General features: G+C 35.5%; 3 protein-coding genes across 9 annotated transcripts; all 3 read right to left on the bottom strand.

Annotated features, from left to right (window-relative positions):
- Positions 1-261: 261 nt before the first annotated feature.
- Positions 262-3,669, bottom strand: LOC116002397. 2 transcript variants are annotated; one of them, XM_031242526.1, is made up of 7 exons: positions 3,469-3,669; positions 2,596-2,733; positions 1,888-2,043; positions 1,288-1,371; positions 978-1,202; positions 750-875; positions 262-658 (listed from the first exon to the last, which is right to left on the bottom strand). In XM_031242526.1, exons 1-7 carry the CDS (start codon positions 3,625-3,627, stop codon positions 467-469), a joined length of 1,080 nt encoding a protein of 359 aa, XP_031098386.1. In that variant the 5' UTR covers positions 3,628-3,669; the 3' UTR covers positions 262-466. The 2 variants fall into 2 exon arrangements, with proteins under 2 accessions (XP_031098386.1, XP_031098387.1); XM_031242527.1 differs by having other exon boundaries at positions 3,507-3,668.
- Positions 3,670-16,031: 12,362 nt separating this feature from the next.
- Positions 16,032-19,880, bottom strand: LOC116002395. 4 transcript variants are annotated; one of them, XR_004094432.1, is made up of 9 exons: positions 19,742-19,880; positions 19,126-19,280; positions 18,437-18,592; positions 17,818-17,901; positions 17,512-17,733; positions 17,276-17,401; positions 17,006-17,190; positions 16,436-16,656; positions 16,032-16,362 (listed from the first exon to the last, which is right to left on the bottom strand). XR_004094432.1 is itself a non-coding variant. In XM_031242523.1 (9 exons), the coding sequence occupies exons 1-8, from the start codon at positions 19,869-19,871 to the stop codon at positions 16,488-16,490; spliced, it is 1,227 nt and encodes a 408-aa protein (XP_031098383.1). In that variant the 5' UTR covers positions 19,872-19,880; the 3' UTR covers positions 16,032-16,362; positions 16,440-16,487. The 4 variants fall into 4 exon arrangements, 3 of the variants coding, with proteins under 3 accessions (XP_031098383.1, XP_031098384.1, XP_031098385.1); XM_031242523.1 differs by having other exon boundaries at positions 16,440-16,656; XM_031242524.1 differs by having other exon boundaries at positions 16,440-16,656; positions 19,126-19,270; positions 19,695-19,880.
- Positions 19,881-22,866: 2,986 nt separating this feature from the next.
- LOC116001784 lies at positions 22,867-27,132 on the bottom strand. 3 transcript variants are annotated; one of them, XM_031241724.1, is made up of 8 exons: positions 26,829-27,125; positions 25,985-26,062; positions 25,214-25,357; positions 24,682-24,783; positions 23,860-23,940; positions 23,552-23,782; positions 23,317-23,442; positions 22,867-23,230 (listed from the first exon to the last, which is right to left on the bottom strand). In XM_031241724.1, the coding sequence occupies exons 1-8, from the start codon at positions 26,985-26,987 to the stop codon at positions 23,036-23,038; spliced, it is 1,116 nt and encodes a 371-aa protein (XP_031097584.1). In that variant the 5' UTR covers positions 26,988-27,125; the 3' UTR covers positions 22,867-23,035. The 3 variants fall into 3 exon arrangements, 2 of the variants coding, with proteins under 2 accessions (XP_031097584.1, XP_031097585.1); XR_004094287.1 differs by having other exon boundaries at positions 23,154-23,230; positions 23,317-23,471; positions 26,829-27,132; XM_031241725.1 differs by lacking the exon at positions 26,829-27,125 and having other exon boundaries at positions 25,214-25,392.
- Between the last annotated feature and the right edge of the window lie 770 nt (positions 27,133-27,902).

A 27,902-nucleotide genomic window follows, 5' to 3' on the forward strand; every position in this document is an offset into this window, starting at 1 on the left:
ATAATTAATTAATAATATTATAATAATTATTAAAAAAACTTTGTAGTTAATAATATTTGAATATTATATTAAAAATATAAATTAAAATTAAAATATACTCCATAATAAACATAAATTATTGATAATAATTCAACATAACAACTAATAGAATTATATAGTAATGCTACTCACCTTCAAAAAAATTTCACTCAAATTTTTCCGACCCAGCATTATTTGATTGACATTATTTGATTTATTACTTTTTCTATTAAAAATTCAAACTTAAATATAAACACTAGAATAACCATGGACTATTAAGAATAAATTAAAATTTAAAGCAAAAGGCAATAAACTACTAAAAGGCTATGAGCAGATACTACATTAAGGCTATGAACAGATACTAGATTGTAACAGAATCAGTAACACTCCAAAAAAAAAAAAACTACTACAAAAAGGCCTACTTAAAAGCAGTGTTGTAGGTCAACACCTAGTACCGTCTGAAATATTGCTCAAAAGAACCCACAACGTCTATTTCCATGCCTTGAACGAGAGGATGAGTATAAGCTTTAAAGGTTGTAAGAGTACCATCGGCCTTCTTTTTCGCATGAAATATAAAAATGCCTCTAATGATAGACCGCCTTGCCGTCTGTATCTCCACAAACTCATAAGCTTCTCCGACCTAAAATGTGAGAAAATAAATAAAAATTTCAGAAAACATTACAAGCCAAGTTGATTTGGGCAGGGCAGAAAAGTACAGTTGATTTGCATACATGGCGCTCCTCATAGTAGGTGAGTGCAGACTTGCAGAATTCAACAAATTTTTCATTATGTTGCTGCAGCTTTTCATGTGAAAGTGGGAAAATTCGGCCACTCTCCATGCTCACCCTTTCCTTAATCTGCAAAATAATAATAATAACAGTAGGATTTGAAACAGATAAGAATAAGAATTGAATTTAGATTTCACATCAAATTCAATGAATAACTAACTTAAATCATACATTTTCATCCATCGGCTCCACCTCATCATCTTTCACTAAGACACATTGGTCTACTCTGAATTTGTCACGTCCGTAATAAAAATCAGAACAAATGGCAAGCACCACAAAATTTCGTAAGGAACTACCATCTGCCTTTTTGCCGAAAAATTCAAGGAGATACTGATGGAAAAGAGTATGCCATCGTTTCCCTCCATAACCGCTCTCAAACTTCCAACACTCCCCTGGCTAAAAAGTAGAGCATTTAGACAAATTCAGGGAAAGTAATTTATGGAGAGGTAAATAATTAAATAGCATAGAGATGCATACATACATGTTGAGTCTCATAAAGAGAAAGAGCAAAGTCACACAGTTCAACCAGTTCTTCAACTTCTTGAGAGGAAAGCTCGGGACCACTCTAACACAAACAATAAATTGCAAAATTATAAAACCTAAAATTAATGATTATAGATGGATTTGAACCAAATGTCCATTGAAATCACATAAAATCAAATGGAATGGAAGAAAGCGTATTAAAAGTTGAAAACATTGAATAGCAGATAGCATATTAGATCAACAGAAGCCGATGAAAGAAATAGTATTAAAATTGAATAATAATTACGACATTTAATAGCAAATTGGATAAACAGAAGACAAATTGCAAAATTATAACCCTGTAATTAAAAATTCTAGATGGATTAGAAACAGATAACCATTAATATTATATCAAATCAAATAGAATTAAAGAAAAAAGTAGTGACCACTGAATCATAATTACGACATTGAATAGCAGATGGATAAACAGAAGACAAATTGCAAAATTATAATCGTAAAATAATTATTATAGATGAATTTGAAACAGATGCCAAAAATGGACTAAAAATTGAATCATAATTACGACATCAAATGGCAGATTAGATAAAAAGATGCATACCAAGTCATCATCACTAGAGTCATCATCATATCGTGTACCCGCCTCCCCTTGTTTAGGGGACTTCAAAGTGTCTTTCGTCTCCTCCGCCTCATCTTTATCTCCATCATCCAGTTTCAGTTTCGCTTTTGTATGGTCGGACTCAGTGACGGAAGAGACCTGGGACCAGATTGCAGCCATGAGTATTCCACGAGCAGATAGAAGATACTTATAGACGTTTTCGGCTAGCTAGGATTTACTTTATACAGACTAAAAAACCTAAAAGTTACCTCATATATGGGCCTGGTTCACCCATATTACCCGTTTGGTTGATAAGAGAATAATATTTAGAATATCCCTTACCCTTGCTACACTTCCATATATTTACCACCAATCATTATACAATGGAACATAAGCTATACTATAAAATATACCACTGATATGAGATTCATTTTTAATATTTTGAAAGTTTATTTTTAATACATTGAATGTTCTTTTCTTTGTTCTTTTTGTTTTTTTTTTGGGGTATGGAAGATTCATTAACCTTCTGTACACAAAAAATAAACCTTCAATATTTTAAAGATGAATATTTGTTCATGATCCAGTATGATTTTCCATTACCACAGACACTCTTGATGCCACATTTTGTAACTAGTTCAAATTTGAAATCCAAAAATTTGGTGATTTGTGGAGTGGAAAACATTTTGGAATAGCACAGAGATGCATACATACATGTTGAGTCTCACAAAGAGAAAGAGCAAAGTCAGCCAGTTCTTCATCTTCTTGAGGGCAAAGATGTCGAGTCTCACAAAAAGAAAGAGCAAAGTCGCACAGTTCAGCCAGTTCTTCATCTTCTTGAGGGCAAACACCCTAACACAAAAGCAAATAAATTGCAAAATTATAAACCTAAAATTAATTATTATAGATGGATTTGAACCAAAAGCCCATTGAATCACATAGAATGGAATGGATTGGAAGACAACGTATTAAAAGTTGAATAATAATAGTTACAACTTTGAATTGCAGATTGCAGATTAGATCAACAGAAAACAAGACAACCAGAACATTGCAAAATTATAACCCTACAATTAACAGATACAGATGTCCATTGAAATCACGTGAAAGAAATAGTATTAAAAATTGAATCATAATTACGTAATTTAATAGCAGATTAGATCAACAGAAGACGAGTTGCAAAATTATAACCCTAAAATTGACATACAACGAATTTGAAACGGATGACCATTGAAATCACGTGAACAAAATAGTATTAATAATTAATAATTGAATTATAATTACGTAATCTAATAGCATATTAGATAAATAGAAGACGAATCGCAAAATTATAACCCTAAAATTAAATATTATAGATGGACTAGAAACAGATAACCATTAAAATCACATCAAATCAAATAGAATTGAAGAAAAAAGTAGTAACAATTGAATCATAATTACGACATTGAATAGCAGATTGGATAAACAGAAGATGAATTGCAAAATCATAATCGTAAAATTAATTATTATAGATGAATTTGAAACAGATGCCAAAAAAAAAAAAGGACTAATAATTGAATCGAATGGCAGATTAGATAAAAAGATGCATACAAATTCGTCATCACTAGAGTCGTCATCAAATCCAGTACCCGTTTCCCATCGTATAGCGGACTTCGAAGAGTCTTTCGTCTCCACGGCCTCATCTAGTTTCAACGGTTTTGTATGGTGGAAATCGGTGACGGAGGAGACCTGGGAACAGATTGCGGCCATGAGTATTCCACGAGAAGAGATAGAAGATGATTTTTGGCGTTTTCGGCTAGAGGCTATCGGCCAGCCGTGATGTACTTATATAGAGACTAGAAAACTCAAAATTACCTCATATATGGGCCTGGGTAGCCCATAATGGCCCGTTTGGTTTATAAGAGAATAAATTGGCAAATTATGCTGTGGACCAGGTCCACCTTGCAAGGTGAACCTGGGTCTAAAACTACGTCGTTTTTGTCTCTTTTTTTTCTTCTTTTTTTTTTAGTAAACATATTGCTGAATATAGAGTTGTCCAAAAATGTGTGAATGTAGAGGTTTCAAAATGTGAATGTAGAGTATAGAAATCGTGAATGTAGAGTTGCCAAGAAATGTGTGAATGTGGATGTTTCAAATTGTGAATATGGAGTATAGAAATCGTGAATGTAGAGTTATGCATGTGTGAATCTGTAATAGAGTTAAGAAGTTCTAGCAACTTGTAGCCCCGTAATGTGTAAATGTAGAGTTCTCAAGTTGTGAATATGAAGTATAGGACCTGTGAATATAGAGTTTTGAATGTGTAAATGCATAACAGTGGTAATATAGTTACTAAACATATAATCCTGTAATGTGTGAATGTAGAGTTTACAAATTGTGAATGTAGAGTATAGTGTATGTGAATGTAGAGTATAGTGTATATGAATGTAGACCCAGGTCCACCTTGCAAGGTGGACCTGGGTACCTGGGTCCACGGCACAACAACCCGAATAAATTTTAGAATGTCCCTTACTCTCGGGACAGTTATACCATGTATCCAAGTCTATCTTATAAGATGGATCAAAGTTTAAAATACACAATTTATATACTGAATGTTTATAAAGCATACAAAATATTTATAATATGTATTTTTTTTTTGAGTTCTATTGACTCTGTTACAATATAGTATCTGTTCATAGCTACTTTCATAATTTACATATTAATGTTCATAATTCAAATTGTGAACATTCACAAGGCGTTTTGTTAAATCTAATTGAATTGTAATTTAATGAATACCCCAATTACATTCTCATTTTGTTCGATTGCAATATGGTAGCTCCATGAATTGCAATTCAATGCTTGTGAAAAAGAGAATAATAAAAGAAATGACAAAAGTATCATTGGTGATTGTTATTTTTATTATTAAGGACTCTTTAAACCATTTTTTACTTCTCATTCCCAATAATTCTATTTCTCCCTACCAAACAATGTAATTTGAATTTCTACATTATTCCTACATTTTTCTTTTCCCACTGAATTGTAATTCCTTTCCTTCCTCCCAACCAAGCACCCATCAATATGTAAATTAGAAAGAAAAAATCATGAATATAAATATTTGCAATAAAAATTATAATTGATATTTAAGGTGGATAATTACTAAAATTTAATACCAAATATAAAAATATACTAAAAACCTAAACGATAAAAGCACGTTGTCTAAAAATTAATAATATAACCACATTCGTTGTAATGGTAAGTATATAATAGACATACAAACGAAATTAGTGTATCAGAAATATCTAAAAGTAAAAACTATGAATAAATGGTTTAATATTATCTAGAAAATATAAAATGTACAACAACTCACCATTCCTCGGCAATTTATATGGTGGACCAGGTGTGCAGTCTCTGGTCCATAACAACGTCATTTTGGTTCTTTTAATTAACGATTTTTTCGTTTTCTGTTCAGTCTTAACTTATAAGATGAGTTCTGTGTATTTTGTTATTATATTCTGTGTATTCTGAAATATAATTCAGTACATTATTGATTTTCAATATCGTACCTCATGGAACATAAGAGATAATACTTAGGCTTATATTATGTGTATCATTTTCATTGCTTCTGTGTATTCTAGTATGTAATTCTGTACATTATTGATTGTAATGTACATAATTACAATCAGACTACAGTTTGTATATTGTCTAATGAAACCATAGTTGAATTAGTTTTATAGTTTAATTGTGTTGTAATTAGACTACAATTTGTATAAAATGAAATTCAATAACATGTCTTACTGTAACAAGACTATTATATGTATAATGTCGAATGAAACTATAGTTGGAACAAAATTAAACTGTACTTGTGCTGAAATGCAACTACAATGTATATCAAATGAAACTGAATGTATTATACAAGTAAATTGTAGTTTGTTGTTCACCATATAATCCTCCGTGCCCTAGCTAAACCATTATTAGTAGTTCTCGCGGCGGGTTCAATATATGCAGATTTGAAAATTACTACTTTGGGCATGACACGCCTGGCTATCATGCCGTAGCCTTGAGCTCCCCAACCGATACCCCAACTATTTTTTACTTCATAACACGGGATACCACCTATAGTGGCATATCCCGTGATCAATACAGCATGTCCTTTCACTTGAGTTGCTTGAGTAGGATCAGGATCATAAATTTCCTAAACATATTAAAATAAATAGTTATAAATAAAAGTTATAGATAAATAAATAAATAAATAAATAAATAAATAAATAAACAAAAATAAATTTACATCGGCGCGAAGGTACTCGATATTATCATCTGCCCATAACAATCCTGCAATTGGACATCTCCTTATTTCGGCCAGTATTTCATTTTCATCCGTAGCGGTCTTTAATTGCCAAAATTCCTGGCATTTATATTTTGAAAACTGCAAAACATTTAAATTATAGTGTTAATTAAAATTAATTAAGTAATTAATTAATTAATTACATTTCTACGTGCTTACCTTATCGGTGGGCCGAGGCTTTGTCGCCTGTCGACCACGATACGGATAGTCCAATGCTTTGCAGATGCCAAAATCTCGAATATAATTTCCTGCTCCTCTATTTGAACTACGATATCGCAGATCCTCAAAAATCTGGTGTGAATTCGCAAGAAGCCTCTGTGAATTATCAAAAATTTCTTGTACGGATAACTCGATGTGGAAGGGATGTAATCCCTCCACAACGCAGAGTGCTCCCAAAGCCTCTGCGGTAGCTATAGCAAAACAACAATCTGAAATAATTTTTTAAAAAAATTAATAAGGTATTAATAAAAATAAAATTAAGATAATAAATTATTAATAAAACTTTTTGTACTTACCAAAATTCCATTGATTCCTTATAAATGGGAGCAATACATTCTTATTTTTTTTGGTGTGCGAAAATTCATCTTGTACATTGTTGAAATTAAAATTTACCTGGAAAAAAATATTTTAAAAAAATAAATCATCAATGTTCTACGACAAATGAGTTCCTTCGTTATCAAACAATTAATTTAAAAAAAAAAAAGCTCAAATAATCAAAAGGAATTTTTCAAATATAGCAATGTTTCAAGGCGACATTTTGAGAAAAAAAGGAAATTCTTTTATCAAAATGCCATTCCAAATTTTTTTTAAAAAAAATAGAAAATAGAAGAAATAAGCTAATGTTAGTAAGTAATATATCAGGATTAAAAAACCTAAATCATATCCCATTCACCCCATTATCTATAGATCATCTACAGAGGCATGGAGAAGTAGTCTAGACAACAAAATCAGTGCAATCACGCACCTTGAGCAAACCCAAAGACGCAAAGTAACAAAGTTGTACACAATTACACCTTGAACATTCTGAAAATTTACCTAGCAAATAATTGTCTTTTAAAATACATTTTTATCATTAACCTACAAGTAGTTTTGTAATCTGTCTGACACTCAGACCCACACTGATTTTGAGAGTAAGAAAGAAAAGATTAAGGGTGTGCATGATTTTACACACTAGGAATGAAAATCAAAATCATAGTTAGAGTGTGTTTAGAAACCAAAAAAAAAAAAGACTTATTTTTCAAAAAATATTTTTTTTAGTGTTTAGTTGCATTTCAAAAAGCTATCTTGGTATGCTTGGTTTATTTTTTTATAAAATATGCAGAATTATATAATTAAATCTTGTTTCTTCTAAACGTCGGCTAAAAAGCGACGTTGTATGGTGCACATACGACGTCGGCTAAATATAAATCGACGTCGTAAGCTTTTTTTTTTTTAATATTAACCTATAACGTCGGCTATTAATAAATAGCCGATATTATAAGCATTACAAATTACATCATGATCTTAAACCCAATATATTGATAAAAGCATTAAAAGAAAATAAATGAAGTTGCTGTAAGTTAGGAACTTAAAATACAAGATGATACACATATACCTGAGCTATCTACTATCTACTTTAAGCACAAAAGGAAACAAAATAATAAGGTATGTTGTTTAACAAGAGTACCTTATCACCAAATCCAAGATTTTTATGAGATAAAACTATCATACACAACATATCTGATTTTAACACTTTAGTGCCTCTAGAACTACTCTGCTAAAGTGTGGGCATTTCAAATATCTCAGCAGGATACTCAAATTTAAACTTGCTTGAGTGCTTGCAACTAAAACCAAAGAATTATCGAATTACATGAATATTCGGCTCATTTGCTGCCATCGAATCAGCTTCAGTACCGGCAACTTGTTTACCTGAATGAGAAAATATTTTTGAGATTACCAAACAGAGCATGCTGAATAACTCCTAATAGAATTTCCCATGTAGAGGATGACCAAGAATTAGTACCTTAAAAATAACTGGTACGGTGTACCTCTAAGTGGACCTTGAGCTACTCTTCGTTCATAAAGTCTGCAAATTCACTGCAGGTGATAGTATCAGCAGCAAGAATAAACTACATTGGAGTATTTTTGTGAACCGGAAACATCCTTTACGCACAATTAAGAAACTATCCCCGAACTGCAAGAATTTATTTCAAGAATTTACTTCAAAAAATGAAACAAAAACTTACAACAGCGGTGGACGGCGTGGTGCGACTCGGCGTGGCTTTGCAACTGGGAGAAGAAGATGAAGAAACGAAGGCAATGGCGTGTCCCTTGGTGTTCGAACGGAGAGAAGAGACGAATGGCTTTGCGACCGGGAGAAGATGATGAAGAAACGAAGGCAATGGCGTGTCCCTTGGTGTTCGACCGGAGAGAAGAGACGAATGGCTTTGCGACCGGGAGAAGAAGATGAAGAAACGAAGGCAATGGCGTGTCCCTTAGCTTGGTGTTCGAACGGAGAGAAGAGACGAATGGCTTTGCGACCGGGAGAAGATGATGAAGAAATGACAATCTTATAAACTAACTGTGAAGTAGTTAGTTAGTTTGTTAGTTCTTCTTGATATTTTCAGATTCCCTCCCATTTCAACTAGCTTCTTCTCCGTCGTTTTCCCTTCTTTTCCGGCGGTCTACCTTCCTTCTCAGCACCGGTCACCTCCCTCCACCGCAATAGCTCCTTCATTTCCCTTATCCTCTGTCACAACCTTCCACCACCGCACTCTTCCTCCTCTTTTGCTTTCACTCACCGCACTGTCGCCTACGGCCACCGCTCCTCCGCCTATTCCTCGTTAAATCTCAAGTTTTATACGGACTATTAATTAGTGGGTGGGGTACCGTGCGTATTGAGCCCCCAAGCTGTTGTCTTTTCACATCCTCACTTCCCTCATTTTTATGTCTGTCTACTAATAATTATTGTTTATTGTGTTATTGCAGGCTGTTTTGTTTTGCATCTATTGCAGCCTGTTTTCTTCTAGTTTATTTGACGAGCCTTTCCTTCTCAGTTCTCATTCTTGTGACGAGGTTCGTTTGGAGCGCTTTAAGTTTAAATATGGTCAAAGTTTATGCGAAACTCATTCTAGGCGAAGTAATGACAATGAAATGCCTCTTTTGAGCATTGATAAGTTCAGTAGGTAAGATATTCACTGATGATCCGATAAAAGACATAAGCCGAATATGTACCATCATTTGAAAAAAAATGTCAATGTACTTCAGTATGAAAATAAAAACTCAGGTGGTATGCAAGATTTACTTGTATACACTCGCAAGACCATCAAATGTTTGACATAAGCCTCAATGTCCTTTAAGGATCAAAACTCTCAATTTGTGACACAGTCTGCGAATCAAAATCTCATTAGCTTAACTAGTAAATTTGATTCTATGTTAGATTGTGTGAAATGACTTTTCATTTCTTTGAAACTTGTTGTAATCGTTCTTAATGTTTATTAATGCAGTTTATTACGACGTTGTAAGTAGCTTTCTTTTTTATTTTTATTTTTTAAGTTATTTATAGATGTTTTTTTTTTTTTTGAAAACCAGAGAAACCAGTAGATTAAAACATAATATCCTTACATACCAAAGCAGAAATAAAGAACGGCATATGCTCAGAAAAATCAACTAAAACATGTGTCTGCTGATCTAAAGCCTGTTTCGCCAACGCATGAGCGACCGAATTGCTGCCTCTCCGCACAAAGCACATAGCGGCCGACTCAAACTGGTCCAGTAAAGAACGAACATCCCGGATGATTGCCCCGAAGGGAGTATTCAGATCACCCGTGTCGACCGCCCTCGTCACCACCTGCGCGTCGGATTCAATGATCACCCGCTCCCAACCCTTACTTTTTAGCCAACTCAACGCCTCCCGGGCTCCCATCGCTTCAGCCTCAGGCACCGAGAATAAGCCGGCCGCTTTCCGCATTGCCACCCCCTGCACCCGACCCTCATGATCCCTAACCACCCACCCAAACCCCATATAATCATTAACAAAATCCATTGCAGCGTCGATATTCACCTTTAAGTAAGAAACAGGAGGAGGACTCCAGTGTGTAGGATTTGTCAAACTGCTAGATTGAGGTGAGGGTAAAACATGTTTCTGCTGTTGAGCCCTTTTCCACGCTTCCCAGAAAAGAAAAGCATGAGTGACCAGAGTGTTAGGATCCTTCATTTGTTGGTGCCATACACTATTGTTTCGATTTTCCCACAGTGCCCAACAAACAACAATTACCTTCTCTACCATCTGCCGAGACAAAGACAAAAACATTTCCAGAACCCATTGCCCAATAGAATCCATTTCAGTCAGCCCCCAAGCCGGATCTAAAATACGCCAGCAAAGATGTGCAAAGGCACAGTTTGCAAACACATGAACTGCAGTTTCATTCTCCAATCCACAGAGGGTGCATAACGGATTACAACGAACCTGTTTCACCATCAAAGCGTCCTTAGTAGGGAGACGCAAAGAGCATAAAGTCCAAAAGAAACACTTAATCTTAGGGGGCAAATTTAGGTCCCATACGGCAGTCCATTCATACCCATTACCCGTAACACACATTTCAGTCAAGATGCGGTAGGCACTACGCACAGAATACAAACCATTTGTTTCCCCCTTCCAAAACAGAAAATCAGGAGTAGAGGTAATAGAGATAGGAACACTCAGAATACGAGCACAATCGTGTTGATTAAAAATATCATGCAGCAGCTCGGTGTCCCAACAAGTAGTATTATGATGAAATAAAGATTTGACAAGAGTAGAGGACTCAAAACCAGGGTTGTGGGTAGATACATAAGGATTTTGATCATTTGGCAACCACGGATCCTCCCACACCCTCACATGTTCCCCATTCCCAATACCCCATCGCACCCCTTCCCGTATCAGATTCTGAGTTTCACGGATACTCGACCAAACAAAAGAGGGATTTGACCCCGGCTTAGCATCAATGAAAGAGCAATTGGGAAAGTATCGAGCCTTAAAAACTCGAGTGACCAACGCATCAGGTTTGTGCATAAAATTCCAGCCCTGCTTACCAAGCATTGCCATATTCATCTCCCTCACTAACCTAAACCCCATTCCACCCCCCTCTTAGGTTTACATAAGTCAGCCCAAGAGCTCCACTGAATCCCCTTTCTCCCTCGCCCCTCACAACCCCACCAGAACGCATTCATAAGTCTCTCAATCTCAATGCACATAGTTTTAGGTAATAAAAACACATTCATAGCATAGTTCGGGATAGCTTGGAGAACAGTTTTGAGAAGAACCTCACGCCCAGCCCTAGAAAGAAACCGGTTACCCCAGTAAAGAATCCTGTTTCGAACCTTCTCCCGAATAAAACCTAAAATCTCTCTTTTACGTCGCCCCACAAAACCCGGTAGCCCCAAATAGCTCCTCCCACCCTGCTGTTCTGTAATCCCAAGGGATTCCAAAACAGCCTCCTTATCCTCCCTCCCTACATTATTCCCAAAAACGATAGCTGTTTTCGCGAAATTCACTTGTTGCCCACTAGCCCGCACATACTCCTTCAAAACCTCTCTAATAATCCCGGCTTCAAGATTGTTTGCCCTAAAAAAGAAAATACAATCATCCGCGAAGAACAAATGAGAAATACGAGGAGCCCCCCGAGCCACTCTCACCCCTTGCAAACCACCCTCCATCTCCTGAACCCTTAGCATGGCATTGAGACTCTCCGCTACTAGGATAAACAAACATGGAGACAAAGGATCCCCTTGCCTTAAACCCCTAGTCGGAACAATAGGCTCCCACTCTTTCCCTTCTACCAAAACTCGATACTGAACTGTAGAGATACACTCATGCATTAAGCTCACCCACCTCTCACTGAAACCTAACTTAGTCATGACTCGCCCTAGAAACCCCCACTCCACCCGGTCATATGCCTTACTCATATCCACCTTTAGTGCCCCATAACCACCCCTATCCCCTTGAACACGATTCATAGCATGATTTGACTCAAAAGCAAGAAGAACATTATCAATAATTGATCTCCCTGGAATAAAAGCACTTTGTGCCGGAGAAACAATCAAATCTAACAGAATAAAAGCACTTTGTGCCGGAGAAACAATCAAATCTAACACCCCCCTCAGACGATTAGCTAAGACTTTCGCTAAGACACGATAGATGACATTACATAACGCTAAGACTTTCGCTAAGACACGATAGATGACATTACATAACGAAATAGGACGAAAATCAGACATCAAATCCGGGTGACTCTTTTTCGGAATCAAAACAATATGAGTTTCATTTAAAGACTCAGGCATATGACCAGTATGAAGAAAGAGTTTGCAGAAATTTACCACCTCCTCGCCCACCACATCCCAGTGCGTTTGGAAGAAAGCCGGTGACAACCCATCCGGGCCTGGGGACTTGTCGGGGTGCATCCCAAATATTGCAGTTTTCACCTCCTCCGTCGAAACCTCCTTCACCAGCATTAAATTCTGGTCCTCTGAAACTTGTCTGGTTAAACAGCCAAGCACCGGCCGATCATCCCCTGCCTCTGTAGAAAACAGATTCTGGAAATAATCGACCATAATGTCAGCCTTCCCCCTCTCATCCCTTATGAGCACCCCAGCAGCATTTCTGAGCCCATCAATCTGGTTCCTCCTCCTCCGGCTATTGACAGAGGAATGAAAAAATTTGCTATTACAGTCACCCCCAGAATACCACAACTCTTTGGCCCTTTGACGCCATCTATCACTTTGATTTCGCACAAGAGCCATATACTTTCGCTGGGCATCCCCAAACTCCCTCACACTCCTCCCATCACCCGCATTTCTGAGCTCTCCCATCCTCTGCTTACACTTCCTAATTTCAGCACTTTCGCCCATGTTTTGCCTCCTCCCCCACTGCCATACCTCTCTACTGCATCTGTCAATCCTTTCCCCAATCGAAGCAGTACCATCACGGTACCATGCCGACACCACCGTGTCCCTACACTCCTGAAGTTTTCCCCAAGAATTCTCATAACGGGGTCTGCGAACTACACTCCTTCTCCCTACCCAGTTCGTACTCAATTTTAGAGGTAAATGGTCACTACTAGAGCCTTCAACCGACCAAGCTCTGGCCCTAGGGAAAGCATCTCGCCAATTCCCAGACACCAGAACTCGATCAAGCTTTTCCCTCACCCAATTCACCGTTCCCCGACCCCTTTCCCAGGTAAATTGACACCCCTCAAATCCAAAATCAGACAAACCACTCTCTCTCACAGCCTCACAAAAACCCCTCCTCAACCATTCAGGATGAGGAACCCTCCCTTCTTTCTCTGAAGCCGCCATTATATCGTTAAAATCCCCCATGAGAACCCAAGGTAGAGAATTAATTGAAGATAAATACCTCAAGAGCTCCCACGAGTGCCGCCGATTATGCCTCTCTGGACTACCATAGTACCCTGTGAACCTCCATCTCGGACGCCCCAGAGCCGAGACCACCGTATCTATGTAATGATTCGAATAACCTTTCACCTCAACGTCGAGACCCCCATTCCATAAGAGAGCAAGACCTCCACTTCGCCCCACCGGTTCAACGGTAAAACAATTATCATATCGCAAACGAACCCGAACACTTTCCATCCGTCTAGCATTACTTAAAGTTTCACAAAGAAATAAAACATCAGGCCTGTCTTGACTAATCAGGCCCAACAAAACATGAACTGTCAATGGGTTTCCAAGCCCACGACAGTTCCAACTAAAGCAATTCATTGAGCGCGGTGGGCCTGATCCTCAGAGCCCACCTCCATAGCCAAAGTTGGATTATTTGAATCAACAGACATTGGGCTAATCCAATCACCCTTTGTACCCGGCCCATTAAAGTCACTTATCTCACTCTCCCTACGCTTCCTCTTCTGCTCTACCAAAACCACTCCGTCCCCCTCATAAGTATCACTTAAAACCCCTCCCTTATTCTTCTCTGTCTCTAGCCTACTCTCCCCATTATCTCCCTTCCCTAACGGCTTATTAATGATAGGATTAATCATTGAATTCCCCTCATTAATGACCGTTACATTTCCAGAACCCCCAGCACTCCCCGCCGCTGCGACCGTTTCCGGCTCCTCCAACACCAGCCATTTGTTTATCGCCGGCACCACAGCTTTCCGGCCCCCAGCCCGCAGCCATGCTCCGTACGGCAAACTCTTCCCCTCCATTGGATCATCAAACGCGTTTGGACAAAACTTTTCAGCATGGCCGATCACCCCGCAATAGAAACAGAATGACGGTAGCCTCTCATACCTGAGATCAACCCAAAACCACTCCCCACCAGGTTTCTTCATCCGCATTCGAGCTTTCAGAGGCTTAGAAACATCAATACGTGTTCGCACACGCATAAAAGAACTAGGATTCGATCCAAAATTTCTCTCGTCCGCCTTATCAAACACCCCCACATAATTCCCTATAACCTTCGCGACCTTCTCGGACATGAAACCAACCGGAACATTATGAACTTGAATCCAAAACGCCGCAACGTCTAAAGGAACCGCCAACGGATCCTCGCCCTCCGTTAGCCGGCGAAGCAAAACCAGATTTTGATCAAAGGTCCAAGGACCATCATTTACCACTCTCGAAATATCACGCTCATGATAAAACTGAAACAAGAAACGGTTGTTCCCCAGATCACGTACCATCACACCTTTCCCAGGTTTCCAAGCCGTAGCCATAACATCTCTAAAAACTACTAACTTTATTTGCCGCTCAGTAACAACCCTACCAACCAGCAGGAATCGATAGTCCAACGGTTGTTGTGGAATGACAACATCGTCGTCCTCTAGAATCACTCCCTCATCATCATCAACAATGGATAAAGCCTCACAAGCATCTGCCAACATACTTGGGCCACCCTTCTCCATTGCTTAATGCTTTTGATGAGAAAAAACCTAAAAAATGCCCAAGAACACTCACAAGGAGAGGAAAAAGCACTCACAAAGGAGAGAGGAAACTTAACACTCAAGCATTATAAAGTTAAGACCAGTTATTTATAGATGTTAAACGTCAATTTTTCATATAAAATCTGGCAAGAAAATGTGATTATTACTCAATAACTTTTAAGACATTGTTAATGTGTTCTATTAGGCCGGGAGGAGATTTAACGTTTAGGAAGAAGAACATTGTTAATTAATAATTTATACAGTTAGTGCATTTAATACTAAATGCAACTTAACAGTTAAAAGCAATATTATAGGCACCCTGCCGTAGGAGTAGCGTGTATTATATAAATAATTAGAATAGATAGATAGAAGGTGTGTTTGGTTAATTTCCAAATTTCGGCGGTTTTGACCAACTTTAGCGGTATGACCATGGTCAAACCGCTAAAGTAGGTGTTTGGTTAACAGCGGTTTGAAGCAGCGATTTGCTCCAAACTGCTGAAAATGAAAACGCTGAAATGTGCAGCGTTTTCACTTGGCCTTTTGGGGAAAGGGTTCCTTTCCCCAAAATGCCCTTGTATATAAATAAAAAAAAAAAATAAAAAAATTGAACCGTGCGCCAGTTAGCCAAGCCATAATAATGTTATGTTTAATTTGGGAAAAGTGGCAAACTAAAGGGGAGCCGAACTGGCTCCCCCATATGTTCTAATTTTATTTTTTTTAGTTTTTTTATTTCTTTATTAAATTATTATTATTATTATTATTATTATTTATCCTAAAAAAATCATTATAATTATTATTATTATGAAAAATATGTATACCCTTTTGGTCATTTTACATGTTAACCGCTAATTTAAACCGCTAATTTTACCAAACATCTTTTTACAAACCGCTAATACAATCGACTGGTCAACCCGTTAATACAATCCGCTATTTGATAACCGCTAACACCATCCGCTACCGCTAATAACCAAACAAGCCCAGAGTCCGTTTTACAAAAAAAAAAAGGATTGTCCTAATAGCGATTTCTGCGACGACATTGCTTAAAAGAGCCGACAACGTCCATGTCCATGTCCAGAGCCGACAACATTGGTGTACTGTTAATTTTTCATGTGCCCCAAAACCACAACAAATGATATCCACCACAAAATTTCGTATAGATTTACCATCTGCGTTTTTGCCAAAAAATTCAAGGTGATAATGATCGGTAGAAGCATACCACTCGTCCCACCGGTACGGATGCAAGCTCTCAAACTTCCAACACTCTCCTGGCTAAAAAGTAGACAAATTCAGGGAAAGTAATTTGATGGAGAGGGAAATAAATAGCATGAGATCAGATGCATACATACATGTTGTGTATCATTTCAGAAAGCCTCTTCTTTCAATATCATCAAGTTTCAGAGACGCAGCGGCTGGGAGGTGAGGCTGGGCGGTCGCTGTCGATGGTGTGCAGTCGCGGCTAAGCGGTGAGGAAGGACGGCCGCCGGCGAGACAATAGGGGGCAGAGGTCGCAAAGAGACGGCCGAGCAGAGTGGCAGCGACAGTGAGCGGAGAGAGGCAAAGAGACTTGAGAGAGAGGCGGGATTAGTGAATTAATTTCCTTCTAGGGTTTTATTTTCATATATACTTTTACATATATATATATATATATATATATATATATATATATATATATATATATATATATGGGTCGGGGCGGGGAACACATTCCCCGTCCCCGTTCCCCGAATTAATTTCCCGAACCCGCCCCGGTCCCCGGTGGGGACAGGGATCGGTTTTCCCGTCGGGGGCGGGTTGAATTGCCATCCCTAACTACAATATCCATAGACTATTAAGAATAAATTAAAATTAAAAAAAAAACAATAAACTACTGAAAGGCCTAATTAAGAGCAGTGTTGTAGGTGTCGCCTAGTACCCGCTGAAATATTCCTCAAAAGAGCCCACAACATCTATGTCCATGCGTAGAACGAGAGGATGAGTATAGGCTTTAAAAGTTGCAAGAGTAGCATCGGCCTTCTTTTTCGCATGAAATATAAAAATGCCTCTAATGATAGAGTGTCTCGCCGTCTGTATCTCCACAAACTCATAAGCTTCTCCGACCTAAAATGTGAAAAAATCAATAAAAATTTTAGAAAACGTACTAGGCAAGTTGATTTGGGCAGGAAAGTAGAGTTGATATACATACATGGCGCTCTTGATAGTAAGTGAGCGCAGACTTGCAGAATTCAACAAATTTTTCATAATGTTCCTGGAGCTCTTTATGTGAAAATAGGAAAATTCGGCCACTCTCCATGCTCACCCTTTCCTTAATCTGCAAAATATAATAACAATAATAATAACAGTAAGATTTGAAACATATAAGAATAAGAATTGAATTTCGATTTCACATCAAATTCAATGGATAACTAACTGAAATCATACATTTTCATCCATTGGCTCCACCTCATCATCTTTCACTAAGACACATTGGTCTACTTTGAATTTTTCACATCCCGCAAAATCAGAACAAATGGCAAGCACCACAAAATTTCGTAAGGAATTACAATCTGCCTTTTTGCCGAAAAATTCAAGGAGATACTGATCGGTAAGAGTATACCATCGTTTCCCTCCATAACCCCTCTCAAACTTCCAATACTCTCCTGGCTAAAAAGTAGAGTATTTAGACAAATTCAGGGAAAGTAATTTATGGAGAGGGAAATAGTTAATAGCATAGAGATGCATACATACATGTTGGGTCTCATAAAGAGAAAGAGCAAAGTCACACAGTTCAACCAGTTCTTCAACTTCTTGAGAGGAAAGCATGGGACCACTCTAACACAAACAATAAATAGCAAAATTATAAAACCTAAAATTAATGATTATAGATGGATTTGAACCAAATGTCCATTGAAATCGCATAAAATCAAATAGAATGGAAGAAAACGTATTAAAAGTTTAATAACAAGTACAACATTGAATAGCAGATAGCAGATTAGATCAACAGAAGCCGATGAAAGAAATACTATTAAAATTGAATAATAATTACGACATTTAATAGCAAATTGGATAAACAGAAGACAAATTGCAAAATTATAATCCTAAAATTAAAAATTATAGATGGATTAGAAACAGATAACCATTAAAATTATATCAAGTCAAATAGAATTGAAGAAAAAAGTAGTGACAACTGAATCATAATTACGACATTGAATAGCACTATAGCAGATTGGGTAAACAGAAGACAAATAGCAAAATTATAATCGTAAAATAATGATTATAGATGAATTTGAAACAGATGCCAAAAAAGGACTAACAATTGAATCATAATTACGACATCAAATGGCAGATTAGATAAAAAGATGCATACTATGTCATCATCACTAGAGTCATCATCATATCCTCTACCCGCCTCCCCTTGTTTAGGGGACTTCAAAGTGTCTTTCGTCTCCTCCGCCTCATCTTTATCTCCATCATCCAGTTTCAGTTTCGGTTTTGTATGGTCAGACTCGGTGATGGAAGAGACCTGGGACCAGATTGCAGCCATGAGTATTCCACGAGCAGATAGAAGATACTTTTCGATGTTTTCAGCTATAGCTAGGATTTACTTATACAGACTAAAAAACCTAACAATTACCTCATATATGGGCCTGGGTCACCCATATGACCCATTTGGTTGATAAGAGAATAATATTTAGAATGTCCCTTACCCTTGATACACTTCCATATATTTACCACCAATCATTATACAATGGAAAATATACCACTGATATAAGATTCATTTTTAATATTTTGAAAGTTTATCTTTAATACATTGAATGTTCTTTTTTTCTTTGTTTTGCTTTTTGGCATATGGAAGATTCATTAACCTAAGTACACAAAAAATAAACCTTCAATATTTTAAAAATGAATATTTGTCCATGATCCAGTATGATTTTCCATTTACCACACACACTCTCGATACCACATTTTGTAACGAGTTGAAATTTGAAATCAAAAAATTTGGTGATTTTTGTAGAGTGGAAAACATTTTGGAATAGCACAGAGATGCATACATACATGTTGAGTCTCACAAAGAGAAAGAGCAAAGTCACACAGTTCAGCCAGTTCTTCATCTTCTTGAGGGCAAAGCGGTTGAGTCTCACATAAAGAAAGAGCAAAGTCGCACAGTTCAGCCAGCTCTTCATCTTCTTGAGGGCAAAGTCTGGGAGCACCTTAACACAAGCAAATAAATTGCAAAATTATAAACCTAAAATTAATTATTATAGATGAATTTGAACCAAAAGCCCATGCATAAAATGGAATGGATTGGAAGACAACGTATTAAAAGTTGAATACTAATAACGACATTGAATTGCAGATTGCATAAACAGACAGGACGACCAAAACATTGCAAAATTATAACCCTAAAATTTAAAATTATAGATGGATTAAAAACAGATAACCATTAAAATCACATCAAATCAAGTAGAATCATAATTACGACATTGAATAACAGATTGGATAAACAGAGGACGAATTGAGAAATCATAATCGTAAAATTAATGATTATAGATGAATTTGAAACAGATGCCAAAAAAGGACTAATAATTGAATCGAATGGGAGATTAGATAAAAAAGATGCATACACATTCGTCATCACTAGAGTCGTCATCGCATCCGGTACCCGTCTCACCTCGTTTAGCAGACTTCGAAGAGTCTTTCGTCTCCGCCGCCCCATCTTTATCTCCGTCATCCAGTATCGGTTTCAGTTTTGTATGATCGGGGTCGGTGACTGAAGAGACCTGGGACAAGATTGCTGCCATGAGTATTGATAGAAGGTGCTTTTCGGCGTCTTCTGCTAGTTATGATTTACTTATATACAGACTGAAAAACTAAAAATTACATAATACATGGGCCTGGGTAGTCCATAATGCAATGAATATTTCATGGACCTTAATCCACACATTTGTGTGAAATGTGAACAATATTTAAAATATATATTTTTAATATATTAAAAATACATATTTTTTATATACTATATTATCAAATAATGTACATTCATACAAAAATAATGTACTTTTAATATATTAAAAATATATATTATATTTATGGTTCATACAGTTATGTGGAACATGGTCCACGTAATAATTTACCCCCTAATAGCACTTGTGCTGAAATATAAGATAATTATGTTGATAACGTGTTAAAATTTACTCCCTCCGTCCCATTTTATGTGTCGGGTTCGGTTAACGAGGCTTGACTGAAGTAATTTTTAATTCAATTTTTCATAATATTAAATTTAGTATTAATATAAAAAATTTATATATTTAGAAACTACATTAAAAGTACTATTAAACACAAAAAATCAAATTTAAAAATAAGTAAAAAATAATAAAGAAAATAAACAAAGAAGAAAGAGTTGGTTTGACCCATGAATAGTAAATAAGACAGATAAAATGGGACAGCGGGAGTATAACTTAATTTTGTGTAAAACCAGTAAAATTGTAGACTAGTATACTTAAATAGTACAGGAGAAAAGTGAGAAGAACCCAATTGAACTCAAAACATATCTTTTTATTGGATAACCAGTGAAGATATACATTATCCGCATGTTTAGTTTGCGGAATAGGCCTGAAATGGCATAGCATTCTCGAAAATAAGCATATTTCATCGTTTGGTAATGATTTTTATTTCTAGAAAAATTGTTCCGTAGAATGAGCTATTACCCTTGCAAAGGGTATAGCTATTACTAGGCTCACTTGGTATTAACTTATTCCCTGAGTTCTCAGAAATATACAAATTTTCTTATTTACTACTTTACCCTTAATTAAACTTAAAATAAAATATGTTTAGATCACAACACTCTAAATCAATTTTTTTTTATATTGTTTCTGTGGTGAATGTATACGACGTTTAATTTTTGTATATTCATAGTAAATAATCCATCCATGTTCGTGGGCAAATAAAATTAAGCAGTGTATCATGAAATTTGCAGCAATCAGTTCACACAACATCATTTTTCAAAAGAGTATCATACAGTAAATTGATCAACAATAAAAAAAAATACTCATAAATTAATTTTCTTTTCTAAACATACACAACAATGGTACTTACGATTGCAGCAAACCATGAAAAGAAAAAAGACGAAAAAGAATTGCTTGTGTCAAAATGTTGTTGTCGAATGAATTCATTACTACCAACAAATGCCCAATGTGCTTGCTGCTACGCCAAACAATTTTTTGAAGCCGCCGACCAGAATTGAAGCATTCAACCCAAAAATTTCCACGCTACCACTAGAACTCGCTGTACCTGCGAACGTCGGCCAGAAATTAAAATCGCCAAAACAAAATCAACGCTGAGGAATAAGCTGCTACTATGCCGGAAGAAATCAACCTCTCAACAAATTAATTCATCGAGGGGAACTCGGTGAAAAGAGATTAATCCCTTCATCACTCGAATGCCCTCCCTTCATCACTCGAATGCCCTCCTTTCACGCTTCTTCTGAGAAAACCAATTAGGTTAATTCCAAAGTCATGTGAAATATATTGTTACAATACAATATATGTTCATAACTACTTTCTCAGTCTTACTGAAGCATAAAGCGTTTGGAAATGTACCCGCTAGACCACAAGGGCTATGTTTGGCAAACCTAGCTGAAAAGGTAGCTGAAAGCTGAAAAGTAGCTGAAAACTGAAAAGCTATAAGCTCGAAGCTGAAATCTGAAGAGCTGTTAAGCTAGCTGTTATAATTAAAAGTGTTTGGTAAAATTAGCTTTCTGATAAGCTGATAAATGTAAAAAGACTAAAAAAGACATCTTCGTACAATTTAAATAGGTTTGTTTATATATTAAAGACATCTTCGTACAATTTAAATAGGTTTGTTTATATATTAAAATACAAAATAATGAAATCAATTAGGTTTGTTTATATATTAAAATACAAAATAATGAAATCAATATATTTTAATAAAATATAAAGTAATAACATATATAAATCAATATATTTTAATAAAATATAAAGTAATAACATATATTTGAAATCATATAAAGTAAAACAAAATGTTTATAACATATATTTGAAATCATATAAAGTAAAACAAAATGTTTATAATTCATAAAATTAGTTCATACAAAAATCAATGTTCAAACACAAATGTTAAATTTAAATTACAACCAAACATATTGAAGAGAAAAAGTCAAAAAAGTTTTAATTGGAAATGGTAAATGATGTTATTTCTTTAAAATAATAAGGTTAAAGATGGAAAAAAAGTTAGGAAGCTATTAGCTTATTTTGAAACGCTACCTTAGATAGCGTTCAAAAATAAGCTCTTATTTTAAGCTACTAGCTTATTTTAGGAACATTACCAAACAGAGCTTATAGCTTATTAGTAGCTTAAAATAAGCTATAAGCTCCTAAATAAGCTTTGCCAAACAGAGCCAAGGTCTTGGCCCATTTGTAAACGAACCAAACATTGAAATAACATTCCTAAACACTATTCTTTAGGCGAACCAAAAAATAAATTACAATTCCTATTTTATTCCTTGTTTATTCTATTTCCTATGGAATACTATTACTATTCCCTTAAAATTTATTTTCATTTCCTATAGAATACTATTACTATTCCCTTAAAATTTACTATTTGAACCAAACATGTTGTATATGAAAACTGAATCAAGTATAATGGACACAATAATTATATTTACAACATTTTAAATATTATTTAGAGAAGGTGTTCCACCATTGCATAAAGACTTGATGCAAAAAAATCTTTTATCATTGAAAAAAATATATCTGGTACGAAAATGTTATTATAACTCAATTACTTTTAAGACATTGTTAATTAATCATTTATATAATTAGTGCATTTAATACTAAAAGTTTGTAATCAACATCATATGAAAACTCATCAATTTGTTATAGATAATATATTGTTAAAAACAAAATGCAATAAACTACTCAAAGCGACTTAAAAGCGGTATTGTAGGTGCTTAGAGTCTTCTGCAACGACATTGCGTAAAAGAGCCCAAGACGTCTATGTCTGTACGTAGAACGCGATGATGAGTATAAGCTTTAAAGGTTGCAAGAGTAGCATCGGCCTTCTTTTTCGCATGAAATATAAAAATGCCTCTAATGATAGAGCGTCTCGCCGTCTGTATCTCCACAAACTCATAAGCTTCTCCGGACTAAAATGTGAGAAAATAAATAAAAATTTTCAGAAAACGTACGAGGCAAGTTGATTTGGGCAGGAAAGTAGAGTTGATATACATACATGGAGCTCCTCATAGTAAGTGAGGGCAGATTTGCAGAATTCAACAATTTTTTCATAATCTTTCTGGAGCTCTTCATGTGAAAGTTGGAAAATTCGGCCAGTCTCCATGCTCACCTTCTCCTTAATCTGCAAAATAATAATAACAATAGTAGGACCTGAAAGTGCAGATAAGAATAAGAATTGAATTCACAATTCAAATTAAAGCCAACGGATGACACACAGAAATCATACATACATTTTCATCCATCGGCTCCACCTCATCATCTTTCAGCAAGACACATTGGTGTACTGTTAATTTTTCATGTGCCCCAAAACGACAACAAATGACATCCACCACAAAATTTCGTATAGATTTACAATCTGCCTTTTTGCCAAAAAATTCAAGGTGATAATGATCGGTAGAAAGAAGCCACTCGTCCCACCGGTACCCCCCATGCAAGCTCTCAAACTTCCAACAATCTCCTGGCTAAAAAGTAGACAAATTCAGGGAAAGTAATTTGATGGAGAGGGAAATAAATAGCATGAGATCAGATTTATACATACATGTTGTGTCTCATAAAGAGAAAGTGCAAAATCGGACAGTTCAACCGCTTCTCCAATTTCTAGAGGGCAAGGCATGAGACCCTAACACAAGCAATAAATTTCAAAATTATAAACCTAAAATTAATGGTTATTTATGGATTTGAACCAAATGCCCATTGAAATTGCATAAAATCGAATGGATTGGAAGAGAACGTATTAAAAGTTGAATAATAATTACGACATTGAATAGAATAGCAGATAGCAGATTAGATCAACAGAAGACAAGAAGAGAAGACCAAAACATTGCAAAATTATAAACCTAAAATTAACAGATAATGGATTTGAAACAGATGTCCATTGAAATCACGTGAAAGAAATAGTATTAAAAAATGACTTGAATAAGTCATTTAATAGCAGATTAGATAAACAGAAGACGAATTAAAAAATTATAACCCTAAAATTGACAGATGATGGATTTGAAACAGATGTCCATTGAAATCACGTGAAAGATAGCATTAAAATTTGAATTATAATTATGTAATCTAATAGCAGATAAGACAAACTGCAAAATTATAACCCTAAAATTAAACAGTATAGATGGATTAGAAAAGATAACCATTAAAATCACATAAAAAAAAAACTAGAATTGAAGAAAAAAGTAGTAACAATTGAATCAAAATTACAACATTGAATAGCAGATTGGATATAAACAGAAGACGAATTGCAAAATTATAATCGTAAAATTAATGATTATAGATGAATTTGAAATAGATGCCAAAAAAGGACTAATAATTGAATCATAATTACGACAACAAATGGCAGATTAGAAAAAAGGATGCATACCATGTCTTCATCACTAGAGTTGCCATCAAATATGGTACCTGTCTCCCCTTGTATAGCAGACTTTGAAGTGTCGTTCGTCTCTGCCGGCTCATCATTATAACCCTAGCAGATTAGATATGACCAAAACATTGCAAAATTATAACCCTAGAATTAACGATAATGGATTTGAAATAGATGTTCATTGAAACCACATGGAAGAAAAAGTCTTAAAAATTGAACTATAATTACGACATTGAGTAGCAGATTAGATAACAGAAGCCGAATTGCAAAATTATAACCCTAAAATTAAAAATGATAGATGGATTAGAAACAGATAACCATTAAAATCACATCAAATCAAATAGAATGGAAGAAAAAAGTAGTAACAATTGAATCATAATTACGACATTGAACAGCAGATTAGATAAACAGAAGACGAATTGCAAAATTATAATCGTGAAATTCATGATTATAGATGAATTTGAAACAGATGCCAAAAAAAAAAGGACAAATAATTGAATCGAATGGCAGATTAGATAAAAAAGATGCATACAAAGTCATCACTAGAGTCGTCATCAAATCCAGCACCTGTCTCCCATCGTTTAGCGGACTTCAAAGACTCCTTCTCCGCCGCCTCATCTTTATCTCCGTAATCCAGTTTCGGTTTTCTATGGTCGGACTCAGTGACGGAAGAGACCTGGGACCAGATTGCAGCCATGAGTATTCCACTATCTGCTTTTCGGCGTTTTCAGGCTTTCAGCTAGTTAGGATTTACTTAAACAGACTAAAAAACTAACAATTACCTCAAATATGGGCCTGGGTCACACCCATATGACCCGTTTGGTAGATAAGAGATTAATATTTAGAATGTCCCTTACCTTGCTGCACTTCCATATGTTTACAACCAATTACTATACAATGGAACATATGCTATGTTATAAAATATACCACTGATCTAAGATTCATTTTTAATATATTGAAAGTTTATTTTTAATACATTGAATGTTCATTTTTTTTAGTTTTTTTTTTTTTTTTTTTTTTTTTTTTTGCATATGGAAGATTCATTAACCTTCTGTACACAAAATAAACCTTCAGAATTTTAAAAATGAATATTTGTCCATGATCCAGTATGATTTTCCATTTACCCCACACACTCTTGATGCCACATTTTGTAACAAGTTGAAATTTGAAATTAATAAATAAGTAAATAACCCCACAAAAATAGTTACATCCAAATATTTGGTGAGTTTTGTAGGGTGGAAAACATTTTCCTTTTTGGAATTTCAATTCATAAAATTGAAATAGCATAGAGATGCATACATACATGTTGAGTCTCACAAAGAGAAAGAGCAAAGTCGCACAGTCCATCCAGTTCCTCAACTTCTTGAGGGCTCAGAGCACCCTAACACAAGCAAATAAATTACAAACTTATAAACCTAAAATTAACACAAGCAAATAAATTGCAAAATTATAAACCTAAAATTAATTATTATAGATGGATTTAAACCAAATGCCTATTGAAATTGCATAAAATGGAATGGTTTGGGTGACACCACATTAAAAGTTGAATAATAATTACGACATTGAATTGCAGATTATATCAACAGAAGACGAGACGAGCAAAACATTGCAAAATTATAACCCTAAAATTAACAGATAATGGATTTGAAACAGATGTCCATTAAAATTATGTGAAAGAAATAGTATTAAAAATTGAATCATAATTAAGTAATTTAATACTACGTAGAAGATTAGTTAAACAGAAGACGAGCTGCAAAATTATAACCCTAAAATTGACAGATAACGGATTTGAAACAGATAGACCATTGAAATCACGTGAACGAAATAGTATTGAAAATTGAATTATAATAGCAGATTAGATAAACAGAAGATGAATAGCAAAATTATAACCCTAAAATTAAAAACTATAGATGGATTACAAACAGATAACCATTAAAATCACATCAAATCAAATAGAATTGTAGAAAAAAAGTAGTAACAATTGAATCATAATTACGACAATGAATAGCAGATTGGATAGACAGAAGACGAATTGCAAAATCATAACCATAAAATTAATGCTTATAGATGAATTTGAAACAGATGCCAAAAAAAAAAAAAGGAGTAATAATTGAATCGAATGGCAGATTAAATAAAAAGATGCATACAAATTCGTAATCACTAGAGTCGTCATCAAATCCGGTACCCGTCTCCGATCGTATAGCGGATTTCGAAGAGTCTTTCGTCTCCGCCGCCTCATCCAGTTTCGGCGATTTTATACGGTGAAAATCGGTGGCGGAGGACACCTGGGAGCAGATTGGGGCCATGAGTAGTCCACGAGCAGATAGAAGGTATTTTTTGTCGTTTTCGCCTTACTCATGCTACGTTTGACAGAGCTTATTTCAAATTACTAAGGCAACCCTTATCAGTGGTTTTTATGAGAATAATGTCAGAACATTTAGCTATGTAGGCAGAGAGAAGAGAGGAGAGGAGAGAGGGGGAGAGGGTTGCTCCAGCAAGTGATGAATAATGCTACAGTAATTTTTTTTTTTAATGGAAAAAGGTACAAATAGACCATTGAATTATTCGGAGGATAGCAATTGGGGCTTTGGGTGTTTGGCAAGCACTGAAAAACCCAGTCAACAGAAATTATTTTTCGTTGATTGGGGAAAATATGCCTCATTTTCCGAAAAATGACTTCCGCCAAATTACTTCTGTCCATGACAACACACACACACATCACCGTTTCCTGCAGAAACCATGGTATGGTTTCCGCCGGAAACCAAGTGCTTTGGTTTCCGGCGAGAAACCAGAGCACTGCTCTGGTTCCCGGCGAGGAACCAGGGCACTACACTGGTTCCTCGCTGTGGAAACCAGAGCGGGAAACCTCTGGTTTCCGGCGGAAACCAGATCTGGTTTCTGCCGAAAATGGGGGGTTTTAATTTTAATTATTATTATAAATTATGAATATTATTTTAAATATTATTATAAATATTTTAATATTTTAAATAAAATAATAAAAATATATAATTATATATTTCTACCCATTTTTCGGAAAATGAACCAAACATGCAAATACAGTTTTCCAGAATGCATCCAAACACCAGAAATTAAACCATTTTTCTAGAAAACATTTTCTAAAAGTCATTTTCCTACTTTCCAAACCCATCCTAAGCTCCAAATACATCCATGAACCTGTAAAAAAAAAAAAAAAAAAAAAAAAAAAAAAATTAATTTTTTTA

This window comes from Ipomoea triloba, chromosome 13 (assembly GCF_003576645.1).
Source record: "Ipomoea triloba cultivar NCNSP0323 chromosome 13, ASM357664v1".
Classification (NCBI taxonomy): Eukaryota; Viridiplantae; Streptophyta; class Magnoliopsida; order Solanales; family Convolvulaceae; genus Ipomoea; species Ipomoea triloba.

What these genes read in the sequence shown, in the direction of transcription:
- LOC116002397 (XM_031242526.1), bottom strand. Translation starts at nt 3,627, where the DNA reads ATGGCCGCAATCTGTTCCCAGGTCTCCTCCGTCACCGATTTCCACCAT. An exon ending in CTCTTTATGAGACTCAACAT is followed by an intron (nt 1,203 to 1,287) that starts GTATGTATGCAT and finishes TCTACTTTTTAG; the next exon opens with CCAGGGGAGTGTTGGAAGTT. An exon ending in CCTACTATGAGGAGCGCCAT is followed by an intron (nt 659 to 749) that starts GTATGCAAATCA and finishes CTCACATTTTAG; the next exon opens with GTCGGAGAAGCTTATGAGTT.
- LOC116002395 (XM_031242523.1), bottom strand. Translation starts at nt 19,871, where the DNA reads ATGGCAGCAATCTTGTCCCAGGTCTCTTCAGTCACCGACCCCGATCAT. An exon ending in TTCGAAGTCTGCTAAACGAG is followed by an intron (nt 19,281 to 19,741) that starts GTGAGACGGGTA and finishes GCTTGTGTTAAG; the next exon opens with GTGCTCCCAGACTTTGCCCT. An exon ending in TTTGAGGAATATTTCAGCGG is followed by an intron (nt 16,657 to 17,005) that starts GTACTAGGCGAC and finishes CTCTCTCTCAAG; the next exon opens with TCTCTTTGCCTCTCTCCGCT.
- LOC116001784 (XM_031241724.1), bottom strand. Translation starts at nt 26,987, where the DNA reads ATGGCCCCAATCTGCTCCCAGGTGTCCTCCGCCACCGATTTTCACCGT. An exon ending in ACTCTAGTGATGAAGACATG is followed by an intron (nt 23,941 to 24,681) that starts GTATGCATCCTT and finishes TGCTTGTGTTAG; the next exon opens with GGTCTCATGCCTTGCCCTCT. An exon ending in TGGAGCCGATGGATGAAAAT is followed by an intron (nt 23,443 to 23,551) that starts GTATGTATGATT and finishes ATTATTTTGCAG; the next exon opens with ATTAAGGAGAAGGTGAGCAT.